The sequence below is a fragment of the Schistocerca cancellata genome, chromosome 12, assembly GCF_023864275.1.
Source record: "Schistocerca cancellata isolate TAMUIC-IGC-003103 chromosome 12, iqSchCanc2.1, whole genome shotgun sequence".
NCBI classification, from domain to species: Eukaryota; Metazoa; Arthropoda; class Insecta; order Orthoptera; family Acrididae; genus Schistocerca; species Schistocerca cancellata.
Genome location: NC_064637.1, coordinates 129,289,633 through 129,303,909, shown reverse-complemented (window position 1 = coordinate 129,303,909; position 14,277 = coordinate 129,289,633). Strand labels below are relative to the sequence as shown.

Genomic DNA, 14,277 nt, shown 5'->3' with positions numbered 1-14,277 from the left:
CTGACCAAGTGTAATGTATACCATTTGTTTGCATATTTTTAGCCCTGTCAGAGTTCTGCAGAGAGCAGAGTGAATTACTTCCACTGTACAAATGAACTGCTGAGGTGAGGGTAGAGAAAGAAGAGGGAGGAAGGGGAGGTGGGAGAGAATATGTCTCTGGTGGTGGAAATCTGAACTAAGAAGTGGCCATTCGGTTTTACTTCAATCCAGAGTAAAACATATTTCAAAACTGGGGTGTAGAAGTAACAACCCTTAAAAATTGCACATGATCTACAACTTCAATAAAGTTCACACAATATTTTGAAACAGAAAATTCAGCACTAGCACTAGGAACACTTCATCATTCAAATATTTATTTTCTGAAGTTCCTACAAATAGAAACCCATACACTGCTTGCCAGCAGTCTTTAGACTTTTGCCAATTACAGTGTACAGCATTCTGAGCTGGCAAAAAAGGTGAACAAACAGTCCAGGAATATATTATGGTTGGGTAGATTGGGAGGGAGGGAGGGGGGGGGGAGAGAGAAGAGAGAAGAGAGAGAGAGAGAGAGAGAGAGAGAGAGAGAGATACCACTTAAAACTATTCCAATTCATCTCAAATCAAAGACAAAGTTAATTTCATGACATGTCAGAGTTTCCTTTGTTGCATTATTACACAAAGGAAATAAACATACCAAAGAATTTTCCACAAGACTTTACACAAAGAATTTCATTATTAATTCCACTGTTTCTTTAAAAAAAACCTACGGAGAGTCATCAGAATCAGTACATCAGTATCACATAAATGTGATTTAATAAATAATGTATGTAACCAAAAGGCTACATACCAAAATAATTACAATAAATACAAGTTAATATTACAGTCAATGCAACAAATAGTTTTCCAAACACTACTACATTTCAAGTTTGCTTTTAGCACACAGGAATAAGTGATCCTTAATAGTTTTACACAATCACTACCCTATAATTTACTTACAATTCAGTGAAGATTGTCTTTTAGCAGTATTTAAATGACATAAATATACAAGTTCTTAGACATCATCTAGTCAGTACAAACAATGTTTCCTTTACACAAATTTCAGGAAAAATTAATAAATCAGATCAAAAAAATACATCAATTTGCTAATTTATTGTCTACAAAGACTATCTCCATCCAATGCAGTAGTTTTCAGATATAATATATATAAAAGTTTTGCAACATAATTTGGAGTACATTCATTCCCAAAATATCCAGAAATCTGTGAAATGAACATATGACAAGATGTCTAAACTAATGGAATGCAATTTTTTTTCATAGCATGAATGACAAGCTCCAAGAAATAGCAGAATATTTCTGAAGGGCAATGACGCCTTTTCGAATATTCAAAAGGCTAATTACTTATGGGATCGCTTCCAAACAATCCCTAATGTGGGTCCAAGTCTGAAGGCCCTAAAATAAAACAAAGAAAATTAAAACACTAACAATATTCTCAGATGGCATCAGTAGCTGAAAAGTGGAGAATTTAATTTCACAGTTGTTCGGGTGTAAGTTTTGAAAATTATCATTTCCATTTTTAATTGTCAGCCAATTGCTGCAACTGTAATTTTTATTAGTTGCCATTATCGTGTATAAATACATAATAGATACTACAGTCTACGAACCATAAAAACAATCGTGATGTAAACATTACACTGCAGATTCTTCCTTGTTTAATATTACCTCTTAGACTTATTTCACACTGAGCTTCATATGTGTATAGTCAGACACAGTAATAACCTTACGTTTTCTTGTCTTTCCCGGAGTTGGCAGGTTAACTGTATTGTGTCTTTCTTTATGTGCACACATTACACTTTTCACAGAAACACTGGTAAACTCAGATGTCACTGCTGCAAGACCTTTTACCAGTTGCTGTGGATGTTTTTCTGATAACTTTGGAAAATCACTGAGACCTAGAATTTGAGAGAGCATTTACAAACCAAGACGACACGTACCGATCAGAACTAGCCATAACACGGTGCACAGAATTGTTCGGAGAATGTGACTTTCAACGAAGATTTGAAGTAAGAAATGCATGGTGGAAGCATTTAGCATACGGATCAGCACAGCTATTGCTGTCTTAATGCTTCAGAATGTCAAAGTTTCATTAGTCTAACACAAAATATCTAATACATAATTAGGGTCTATTTCCAATATAACAACACAGGTAAATGTGTGCTATGACTGCTGAATAATTGCTGTGCATGTGTTAGTTTACATCAGGTTTGTTCTTACGATGAATAGAGTACAGTGGAAGGATGCAGAGAGCTGTAGTTATTATTTGTAGAACAAAATTAGAAAACTGCACCTGTGGAATGTCAATAACTGAAAGAATTTTGGAGAAGAAAGTTTAGACCTTCAGAATAAACTGGCAATTAAAATTGTAAGCTGGACTTAAAACTCAGATGCTGATAAAGAAACTGATGAGATTAATGGAATGTGGGATATTTAGAAGTGACTGACAAAAATGCCAAAGTAAGGGTGATTAATGTAGTAAAGGATAACTTCAACAGTATAACTGGCTTAGGAAGGGATGAGGAAGATAACAGCCTTGCTAAGATAAATGAGAAGGACAACTAAAAGAAAAATAATGGACAACACACACAACGACTGGACAAAAGTGGAGAGTAAAGTGGTAGAAGAACTTTACACAAATTAATGTGTTGTGGCCTTCACTCCAAAGACTGGTTTCATGCAGCTCTGCAAGTTACTCTATAGTCTTCATCTACATAGAACTACTGTAACTCTCAATCATTTGAATATGCATACTGTATTTGAGCCCTGGGCTCTCTCAATCCCTATTTTCAGTTAAGTCGTGCCGAATATTTCTCTTTTTCCAAAATATAGTATTCAGTATGTCCTCATTACTTATTCGATCTACCCACAATCAGGCCTACTTCACCTTTGAAGGCATTGCTTACAAGCAAATCCATGGTACTTCAATGGCCACCTCCAGAGCACCATTCTATGCCATCCTATTTGTCTAGATTAGTCCTTCCTACCAACCCAGAATTCACAAAGCCTGACCTGAACCGAGGGCAAAAACACCCTATCCACATTCCTCCAGAACCTCAATGCCTTCTCCCCCATTTGCTTCACCTGGTCCTCCCCATCTCAACTAGCCCCATTCCTAGATGTTTACTACCTAAAGGACAGCTACATGACCTCTGTACATATCAAACCTACCAACCACCAACAATACCTCCATTTTCACAGCTGCCATACATTCCAAACCAGGAAGTCCCTTTCATACAACACAGTCACTCTCAGCCGTTGCATCTGCAGTAATGACAACCCTCTCCAAATATTTGAATGGTCTTGCTGAAGCATTCATGGACAAAAATTACTGTCCCCCACCTCATCCAGAAACAAATCTCCCATGCCTTGTCCCTCCAGTCACCAACCATCCCCGACGTACGTCCTTGTTTGGTCACAAAGCAGCACCTTGCTTGCTACTCAGTACCACCTAGGACTGTAGCAACTGAATCACACTCTCCACCAGAATTACAACTATCTCTTGGTGTGCCACAAAATGGGTAACATTCTCTCTACCATTCTCACAGTACTTTTCTGCCACCTAAACAACACCTTATCCATCCCTACTCCACTACTGCCCTGAGCCCCTTGCCCTGTGGCCTCATATCCACATGCACAACCTAGCTGCTAGGCTTGACCCATACCCACTACCACCAACTCCAGTTCTGTCAGCCACCTGCAAGGTCACTTGTGATAAATCAGCTTAGAATCGACCACTGTGCGGCATTCTGTGAAGGCAAATCAAATACGAACAGTGTCTTTGTTCCTGAGGCTAGTTGCACTGGGCCTGTGCTTCTATTATGTTTGAGGGAAGCAGTGACACCATTAGGAGTGGGGTTAGTTGGCCATTCCACACTCTCAACCAAAGGAATTTTTCAGAGATTGACAACACAGTTCGGGGACCACACACTGTCAAGAACTCTTGTGCACTCCTTGTGAGAATGAGTGGAAAAATTGGACACAATGTCCTCAAAGCAGCGTTATTATGGACAAAAATATTCGGTTTGAGACATTCTTGAAGGCTATTGAAGTGTGAGTGTCTGAAATTTCCGAAGATAAGGACTGTCAGAGGGTTACTGCAAGGTCTGCAAAAGGTGATAGATTTTTCAGTGAGCACCACCTGTGACAAGACATGGGTCCACTGATACACTCTCGAGTTGAAATAAGACAGTACAGAGTGGGTGGATGAAAAGGGAGAGGCCCCCAATGAAATCAAACTCAATTATCAGCTGGCAAGGTTCTTTCATATGTTTCTTCGACCGCAGAGACATTTTGCTCACAGATTCTTTGCACCAGTGACGCACAGTCAATTCTCACTTCTGCGAGCTGTTGAATGGCGTGAGGACTGTCTAATGGTCTAAAAACTTTAAGAACTGCTCCGGACCTAACTTGTTCTCCTCCCCCCCCCCCCCCCCACACACACACACACACACACACACACACACACACACACACACACACACACACACACACACACACAGTCCAGACTTATCACCCTGTGATTTTCATCTGTTTGGGGCACTTCGAAGGCCACAATTTGAAGATGAGGGCATGGAAGGGTTCATGAACAATTGGCTCTTGACACAAGAAGCTTCATTCTACCAATGCTGGAATAAAAAACTTCTCTTCTTGCAGGGAAAAATTTATTTCTAAAGTAGGAAACTACGTAGAAAAATAAATTATATTCACCTTTTTTTCAATAAACAATTTTTTAAAATAAAATTCGATTTATATTTGATTCATCCTCATACATAGGCACAAGCACTGACAAGCTGTTCATCGGCATAAATGACAACCACTAAACTGCGGCCAAGATGCAGATGAACCACACAGTTGTCTAGCATGCTGCCCATTTGAATTCTTCCCATCAACACCCACTTTTCTGAATTGTGCCGGTAGGCAGTCTCTTAACACCCCTCGGCCTCCATCTCTGCTAGTCCTGGTCCTCCGTATACCTCTATACTCTTCCCTGGCCCCACTCCAGTAGTACATACACCTATCCTGCCAGTGCACCTACACAGTCCTTTCCCAATCCCTATTTCGCTCCTCTCTCGAGGCCAGGAGGGTTACAAGAATGTAGGCTATAGTGCAGGAAGAGTTCTCACTTGTGCACTTCAGGGAAGCTGGTGTTTGTGGGAAGAATCCATACGGCACAGGCTATGAAATAGTTACTGAAATACAGAACTTCGTGTTGGGTGGCATGGTCAGCAACTGGGTGGTTCAGCTGTTTCTCAGCCACAGCTGTCTGCACGGATGGTCACCGACAGCCCACATAGAATGCAACATAGCTTGTACAACACCCAACTGGTTTCACACGTAGTCCTGCTGCTGATGGGGGAGGAGACGCTAATGACCAGACTGGAGAAGATTGTGGTGGGAGAATGTACAGAGTAAGTCTTGCATCTAGGTCTATTACAGGGGTATGAGCCATTAGGCAAGGGGTTGGGAGCAGAGGTTGTGTAGGGATGGACGAGGATATCGTGTAGGCTCGGCAGGCAGTAGAATACCACTGTGGGAGGGTTGGGAAGGATACTGGGCAGGACATTTCTCACTTCAGGGCACAAAGAGAGGTAGTCGGAACCCTTGTGGATATTGTGGTTCAGTTGCTCTGGTGCTGGTGGTACTGAGTCATGAAAGGAATGCTGCTCTGTGGCTGGATGGTACGACTTTGGGAGGTAGTGGGTGACTTGAGAGATAAGGCATGGGAGAGAGATTTCTGTAAAAGGTTTGGACAGTAATTACTAGAGACTGGATTATATGCATTTGTATCTTGCACATGCATTTGCATATTTAGCTCCTTTTCACCAGTTAATGCATATTTTAACTAAAAATTAGTGACAATGAATATTTTCGCCCTATATTTACAAAATTTAAAAATTTAGACGGGCGGTCGCCACTGGGCCACTACCTAACAAAATCATTACAGAAAAGGAACAAGAACAGGAACAGGCAGCCGAGTCAATGCTCCTGCGCCTAAACCCCCTGTTAATTGCCTCTGCTGTACACCTCGGCAACACTTAAATTAAGCTATGCAAGCTTTTAGTCGTACATCCATAGTTTCAGTTCAGCTTTCTATTTACTTGTACACAGTTGAATGTGTTTACGACGTGTAGTGTGTAACGTGTTGTGTGCCATGTCACCCGAAAAAAGAAACTTCATTTTGTGGATAGCTGACCACCCTGGAACATTTACATATGACGGAATGGTTTTGCACTGTCAAGTTTGTGAGAAAAATTACTCGTGCAAAAAAAGTTTCAAACAGACGAGCATGTCAAGATGAGTCTTCATATCGCAGGAATGCAGAAGAAAAGACCATGACAACATCTTCCGACAACAGCAAGTTGCAGTAGCAGGGATTTGTCCAAAGGTAACCAAAAAAAGTCAGTTTAACATGGATCTATGGGAAGCATGCATTGCAAGCAATATTCCTTTTCATAGACTTACAAACACTATCCTCAAAGGCTTCCTGCACAAATATTGCTTAAATCAAAATATACCAGATGAATCAACACTGCGTAAAAATTAAATACCGACAATTTATGTAAATGTTCTGGAAGAAATACACAATGAACTCAAGGACAGCATTATCCGGCTTTCAGTTGACGAAACTAAAGACACTTGGTGGCTGTTACATTGCAAATTTCATTGTTGGTGCTTTAAAAGAAGAGCCTCCTTCTTCCTATTTAGTGGCCTCCAAATAACTTGAAAAGGCAACGGCCTTGCCACAGTGGATACACCGGTTCCCATGAGATCACCGAAGTTAAGCGCTGTCGGGCGTGGCCGGCACTTGGATGGGTGACCATCCAGCCGACATGCGCTGTTGCCATTTTTCGGGGTGCACTCAGCCTCGTGATGTCAATTGAGGAGCTACTCGACCGAATAGTAGCGGCTCCGGTCAAAGAAAACCATCATAACGACCGGGAGAGCGGTGTGCTGACCACACGCCCCTCCTATCCGCATCCTCAACTGAGGATGCCACGGCGGTCGGATGGTCCCGATGGGCCACTTGTGGCCCGAAGACGGAGTACAAAGAACTTGAAAAAATAAATCATTCTACTATCACCACATTTGTGAATGAGAGTATTAGAAAAATATTTCCAGAATCTTCTGCAGATGAAAGGGTGTTTGTGTTTATTTCAGATGCTGCTCCCTGTAAAATCAAAGCAGGAAAAGCCCTTCAAGTATTTGACCCCAATTTGATTCATGTGACGTGCTTTGCTCACGAAGTACAGCACCTTGCTGAAGAAGTATGTTCACGATTGTGAATGTAAATAAACTTATTTCATCCACAAAGGAAGTGTTTCTAAAGGCTCCTGCTCATATCAAGATCTACAAAGAAAAACTACCAGTGTGGCTTTACCTCCCGAATCAGTGGTAATGTGTTGAGGTATGTGGGTCTAAGCTATATTGTTTTACAATGAACATTTTGAGGCCATTAGAGGGGTAGTAAATGACTTCGATAGTGCAGTCTTTGCAGTTTGCCAGTGTAAGGAAGCTCTTAATGATTCTGAAATTATTCTAGTGAACTCCTCATTGCCAGAGGTATTCCCAAGAAAACGTAAAGAAAAGTTTGAAAACATTTTAAACAATAACCCAGGCTTTGAACCCTTGTGCCAAATTGACAGTTTTATTAATAGGACAGGTGAACTTTTACCAGAAACAATATGGGCCAACATAGCACCCAAATTCAAATACTGCCCAATTACATCAATTTTTATAGTATGGTCCTTTTCTACTTTTAAAAATGTTTTGGGTGACTGAAGATGCAATCTCACTACCGAACATTTGGAACAGTACTTGGTCATATATATTTGCAGTAGTACAAAAAATGAGAAATAAATTGTAAATAATGCTTTGGTCCAACAGTATTAATTAACAGTTAATGCCCTTCAAAAAAATTGATTGTATGTTTTTTAAATAAAATATTATGGAATTTTTGAGTGTGCCCCTCTGCGTGCAATATATCTCAAAGTTGGTCCTGTACGTATCTATCGTTTGGCTGCAACTCACTCGCATTGCATCCACTTGTTACTGAAAACAATAGCAAAGAAGGAACAATTCTTGAAACATGGTATGCATCCCCATTTTGCAAATTTTTAGAAAATAGTCCCAGAAAGACCCCTCTCCTAACCTCAAGCACAGTACTCACTGTTCTAAATGTACAGATTTTTTTGCTTGGCCGGCACTCTTCCTCATAACTGATATGCAGAGGTTCGACTAAGACAAAGAATGCAGTAACCACCATGTTTTTTATTATTTGATCTTACGTATTTCGACACTTTTCATCCCTTTTTAAGCACGTTTCAGCCATATTTTAAGGTTTTTATGATGCATATAATCCGGTCTCTAGTAATTACAATCTGTGAAGTGCTCAGTGAGATCCTTGGTATATTTTGAGAGGGACTGCTCGTCACTGCAGATGTGACAGCCACTTTCTGACAGTCTTTGTTCTTGGTATATGCGGCTCAGCATCTCCACTATACGCTGAGTAGCAACTATCCTTTTGATAATATTGTAACAATAATTGTTAGTGTGATGCTCATGAATCAAACATGATTGCAAGATACATTTGAATACAGTTTGAATCAACTGAAATCTTGACCTTTATACAACTTCATCATTAGCCACTGCACCACAGTACATAAATTTGGTGAAGTTTGCCAAAATTTATCTTTCAGCACCTTGCAACAGCATATGTAGTGAAAAACTTTTCTCTGAAGCTGCTCGTTTACAAGAAAATTGGAAATGTTCATTATTTCAAAGGAGAGAAACTGGTGTTCATTCAACATAATTTATCTCTAGTCTAGTATGTGTGCTAATTTATTTTTAATAAACTAAATAATACGTGGTGTTTTGATTTGAAGACAGTGGTTTTATTCATGTTTAGTGTATGTAACATGTGAATTAAATAAAGTTTTTTGTGAAATTTTCATAATTTATTGAAAATCTAGTATCCATCAGACACTGACCTATTATTCGGTATCTGATCGGATAGTACAATTACACCAGATAGTTGTCAGATATTCATTTCATCTTTAGTTTGTATGCACATTGCCCTTACTTGAAAGAGGTAACTTTTGCAAATGGTTTCAGATACAATTTCCAAATTGTTTTATTCCCCATCTTGGGTTTGAAATTTTTTCTGTCCCCTAAGTAAAATCAATAACTGTCAAAACTAGTAGCAAGTTTAAACAACAAACACCTCCACTGAGGATAAGTGAAACAGAAAATGACCACTCACCTTTCGGCAGACATTGATCTGCAGCATGACGTATCCGGCGAGCGTCTCCCGGAGGTCTGCCACCTTCTGCTGCTGGAATCTCTCAACATCTTTCAGTGCATTTGCTGAAAAGTCCCTATAACAAATGCAAAGAGAGCTCGAACAGTGAGTTTCAGGAAGCTCATGGCCCAATTACACAACCCAAAACAATTTAGGCTACATACTTTTCAGATACGTTGTTTATTAAACAAGTGCAATTGAACAGTTATGTTTATAATTTTAAGAAGGAAACTTTAAGAAAACGAGGTGAGAATTTGAATCAGATGAGGTTTCATACAGAATCATAATTTACAGTTCATTCTGCAACTAATACAAAAATTGTTAATATAATAGTGGTTCTTCTTATATGGTGAGTGCAGTGGAAATTTATTTCTGTACCTTGTACAAGGGTCACTCCAAAAGAAATGCACACTTTTTTTTTTAAATCCATCTTTTATTCTACATGTTTGAAAGTTTTACAGTGTGTAGATATATCCTTTAGGAACAATATTTTCATTTCTCGACAATTTCCATCCCTCTCAACTGCCTTTACGCCATCTTGGAACCAGTACCTGTATACCCGCACCGTAAAATTCTGGTCCAGCCTGTTGGAGCCACTGTTTGGCAGCGTGCACAAGGGAGTTAACATCTTCAAACCTTGTTCCACGAAGAGAGTTTTTCAGTTTCCCAAAGAGATGATAGTCACGTGGAGCCAGGTCAGGACTAAGGCAAGTATTTAGTGTTGTCCATCCGAGTTTTGTGATCGCTTCCACGGTTTTTTGACTGACATGTGGCTGCGCATTGTCGTACAACAGCAAAACATCCTGCTTTTGCCGATGTGGTTGAACACGACTCAGACGAGCTTGAAGTATCTTCAGTGTCGTCACATATGCATCAGAATTTATGGTGGTTCCACTTGGCATGATGTCCACAAGCATGAGTCCTTCGAAATCTAAAAACACTGTAGCCATAACTTTTCCAGCAGAAGGTATGGTTTTGAATTTTTTTTTTCTTGGGTGAATTTGCATGGTGCCACTCCATTGATTGCCCCTTCGTCTCTGGTGAAAAATGATGGAGCCATGTTTCATCACCTGTCACAATTCTTCCAAGAAATTCATCTCCACCATTCTCATACTGTTCCAAAAGTTCGCTGCATACCGTTTTTCTTGTGTCTTTGTGAGCCACTGTCAACATCCTGGGAACCCACCTGGCACAAATCTTTTTTAATGCCAACACTTTCAGTATTCTGCAAGCATTTCCTTCCTCTATCGCAACGTAGCGTGACAGTTCGTTCAGTGTGATGCGCCTGTCAGCAGTCACCAATTCGTTAACTCTCTGCACATTGTCTGGAGTGTGTGCAGTACGAGGCCTGCTGCTGCGAGGACAATTCTCAATACTGCCGTGCCCGCTTTCATCAAGTAAGCTGCTTGCCCACCGACTAACTGTACTACGATCGACAGCAGCATCTCCATACACCTTTTTCAACTTCTTGTTGATGTTTCCCACTGTCTTGATTCCACAGCACAGGAATTCTATGACAGCATGTTGCTTCTGACGAACGTCAAGAGTAGCAGCCATCTTTAAGACATGCTGTGACGGCGACACTCACAGGAACAGGTTGAACTAAGTTTGAAAACAAGCAGGAAGGATGTATCTACACACTGTAAAACTTTCACACATGCAGAATGAAAACTGTATTTTTACAAAAATAGTGTGCATTTCTTTTGGAGTGACCCTCATACTTAACAAAAATTTAGAGTTACAGAAATTAAATTTTTAATCTGTGCACTTAAGTTTATCCAAGTAAAGCATACCCACTTACATTATTCCTTCAGGAAACAATTTCCTACAGTTTATAGACTTTTTCTGTTGCTATCCTAAATTGACAGTCTCGTTGATCTATGGCTATGAATGATGGATAACGTTGGAGCGAACACAAAAAAGCAGCAGACATGAAATGCTGCTGAAAACAACTAGAAGAGTCAGTGTCTAAACACATACCTTCATAGAAATTTAAAGGCAAAGTTCCTACAAAAGATTATCCAAAAGAAACAACTAAAATGGTACAGACACGTACAGCAAATGCTGAAAGGTGCCAAGGATAATGAAGACGATAAGGGGAGAAGATGAGGATGAGGACTGCCAACAAAGACAGTAGAGGATGGAATTTAAAAAAAGCACTACAGGATGGAAAGAAATGGAGATACATCATATCTCTCACATCACGATGTACAAGAGGAATGAGACTTTTGCTGTGAGGGGAACTTTGTTTTGTTTCAAAATTTCCTGATGTTACAACTGTGTGCCACAATGGGATCTGAATCCCAACATTGCGTTGCCTTTACCCATTAAGGTATCCAGGCACGTCTCAACCTCAGAGAAACAACCTCCAGGGTATTGTTAAATAATTTCTCTCCAATATATTTCTATTTCTCTCGGGTCTCCAGTCAGGTTCTGTGGTTTACAAAAGAATATTTCAACAGTGCAGCTTGCTGTTATCTTCAGGTGATACTTGTACAATGACTGTCTTTCACTACGTCACACCGTATTTATATTCTTATCATTCCCCTCCCTTCCCTCACTATCTGGCCACATGCTGCAATGCATGCAGTGCATGCAGTGGTTGGCAGACGTGACTGCCAAATTCTGGGTGCGAACTCTGGTCCCTCTGAGTTTCTGCCATTCCTGTCGGGCGTCCAAGTCACTAGTGACTAGTTGACGAAGTGCTGGATCCCAAACTTCAGTGAGAGTGAAGCCATTATCAACTGATCAGGCCACCATCCAGTATTATTTCAACAGCCTCTGTAAATTAGGTGTCTTGTATTCCGTGAAAATGCGGTCCAGCATACATAGGGCAGACTGCATACACAGACAAAGAAAGGTGCCAGGAGTACACGAAACACACCAAACTGGGGCAACGGACAAAATCTGTGGTTGTGGGACACTGCATGGCTACAGGGGACTCGGAGGAGTCTGAACAAACAAAAGTGCTAAAGACAGACCTCAACATTCTGGGATTGTGTTCTTAAAGGAGGCTGTCAAAATATGAGTGGCTGATGACCCGATCAACAGACACAGTGGCTTCACTCTCAGAAAACTGCGAAACCCAGCACCCGGCCAGCTGAAGTTGAACCTCAGCTGAGAGTGACATCTGTGCCCGAAAGGAGGGCAGAAGTACTGAGGAACCGTAGTTTGTATCCATCATTCTGTGAATGTGTTCCCTCACCACCCCATCCGACAATGCCTACAGCTACAAAGCGCAGGAAGGGTTGGGGAGTGCTGAGAGTGCAAAGAAGATGTGATGTAGCATAGATGCTCATTTTACAAGTGTTACCTGAAGATGACGGCAACACAAAAAACCGATTTGTTGAGAAAGCTTAAGATCGCACTTCACTGCAATATGCTTTCTCTCACGGGTGCTGGTCCAGCACGATATGTGGGAGAGCTTCTATTAAGTTTGGAAAGAAGAGCACATGACAGAACTGATGCCGTGAGGTCAGATAATGAGTTTTTCTGTGACAACTCAGTTGGTAAGTGTACTGCCTTCAATAGGCAAGGCTTCTGGTTAGAGACCTCACCCAGGCCACAGTTTTAGTCTACAGGGAGGTTTCAAGGACATTAGAAGCAGTCCAGTAACAAGGCAGGATGAGACTAACGAAGCCGGTGGATGAACTCCAACAGCAATCTGAGAAGCAGGGATATAATCTAACATGGAGCCTCTTCTATAGAAATGATGTGGGAAAGGTTAGGGACAAGTGCCATCCAATTTCAAAACTTGCACTTGATGAGTTGGGTTACACAATGCAGATCAACTACAGAGGATAACAGTATTTTCTGAAGGGCATCTGTGTGTTAGGATATGACAATAGCACTGACATTTATTAAATCTATCATGTTGTGAGGAAATCAAACCAAGGAAAATCTGTGATCGACTTACAAATGTGCCCATTTTCTGCCCACCACCACCTCTATGTGGTGAGTAGCAATCTATCATAATTCATAATGGTGTTAAGTAGTTTAAGGCTTGTTTTAACAGAAAGGATTGTATGTTTAAAAAAATTAAATATGGACATCGTGTAACCAGCCACGGGGACAGAACACAGTGGGAAGTCCTTTAGGGCATGTCACCCACATCCTCAAAACAAACGAAACTGCAAAGGCCATTAAACTTTCCTGTAACAGACTGATAACACTCACACTAAGCTGAAATGATTAACTTTTCCTTTCGCCGGCAATTTTCTGAACTGCTGCTCAGCTAGCACAAGTGGGGGGATCATTACAATACAGAACAACTGTATGGGAAAGCACTGCATTACGAGTGTTCGCATCAAGGGTGACACTGAAAACATTTCATATATACAGTGTGACCAAGAAGTCATGATCGTGAAAATAAATGTGCCATTACACAGGAGCTGCATTTGTTCAACCGCTCACGCCCACACCCACACCGGGTTCGGCTGCCACAGGGTGACTCATTTTTTGTGTGTGTGTGTGTGTGTGTGTGTGTGTGTGTGTGTGTGTGTGTGTGTGTGTGTGTGTGTGTGTGGGTGGGTGGGGGGGGTGGTTGACAAAGGCCTTGTTGACCAAAAGCTTATTTGTACATCCCATCCTGAATTTTCCGTTGTTTGCCCGTAAACAAAGATTGCAATGTAACAGGTACAGCTTATGCAACAGCTATAGTATTGGAAATTTAATGCTTAGTACACATGCTGTTTTTCCAAGAGCAACTAGTTTTCATTGTTGAACTGTATTTTGCCAGTCATTTACATGTGCGTGTTGTAGGTTATTTTGTGGGAACCAACTAGATGTCACAATGCCAAACCATTCAACAATGAGATTAGTCACTCATTTATGGGGATGATGATCAGTTGCCAACAAGAAGAGAACTGGAGGACAGGACATTTTGGGTGGACGCTAAACTGGCTGAGGTGACAGAAGTGATGCTGTGTTCGCCTTCAAAAAGCTTG

The 14,277-nt window shown here is 40.8% G+C and overlaps 1 protein-coding gene and 1 pseudogene across 2 annotated transcripts in view; one reads left to right on the top strand and one right to left on the bottom strand.

The window, feature by feature from the left end:
- Window positions 1-549: 549 nt before the first annotated feature.
- Window positions 550-14,277, bottom strand: part of LOC126109686 (sorting nexin-4-like) — a 51,410-nt gene continuing 37,682 nt past the window's right edge. The window contains exons 8-9 of one of the 2 annotated variants that reach the window (XM_049914735.1): window positions 9,293-9,407; window positions 550-1,428 (exon numbers count right to left, since the gene is read on the bottom strand). In XM_049914735.1, the coding sequence (XP_049770692.1) occupies window positions 1,378-1,428; window positions 9,293-9,407 (166 nt within the window). In that variant the 3' untranslated portion in view covers window positions 550-1,377. Of the gene's footprint in view, window positions 1,429-1,710; window positions 1,929-9,292; window positions 9,408-14,277 lie in introns of those variants that run through there. The other variant, XM_049914736.1, reaches the window with a different exon arrangement.
- LOC126109997 (5S ribosomal RNA) lies at window positions 6,761-6,877 on the top strand (annotated as a pseudogene).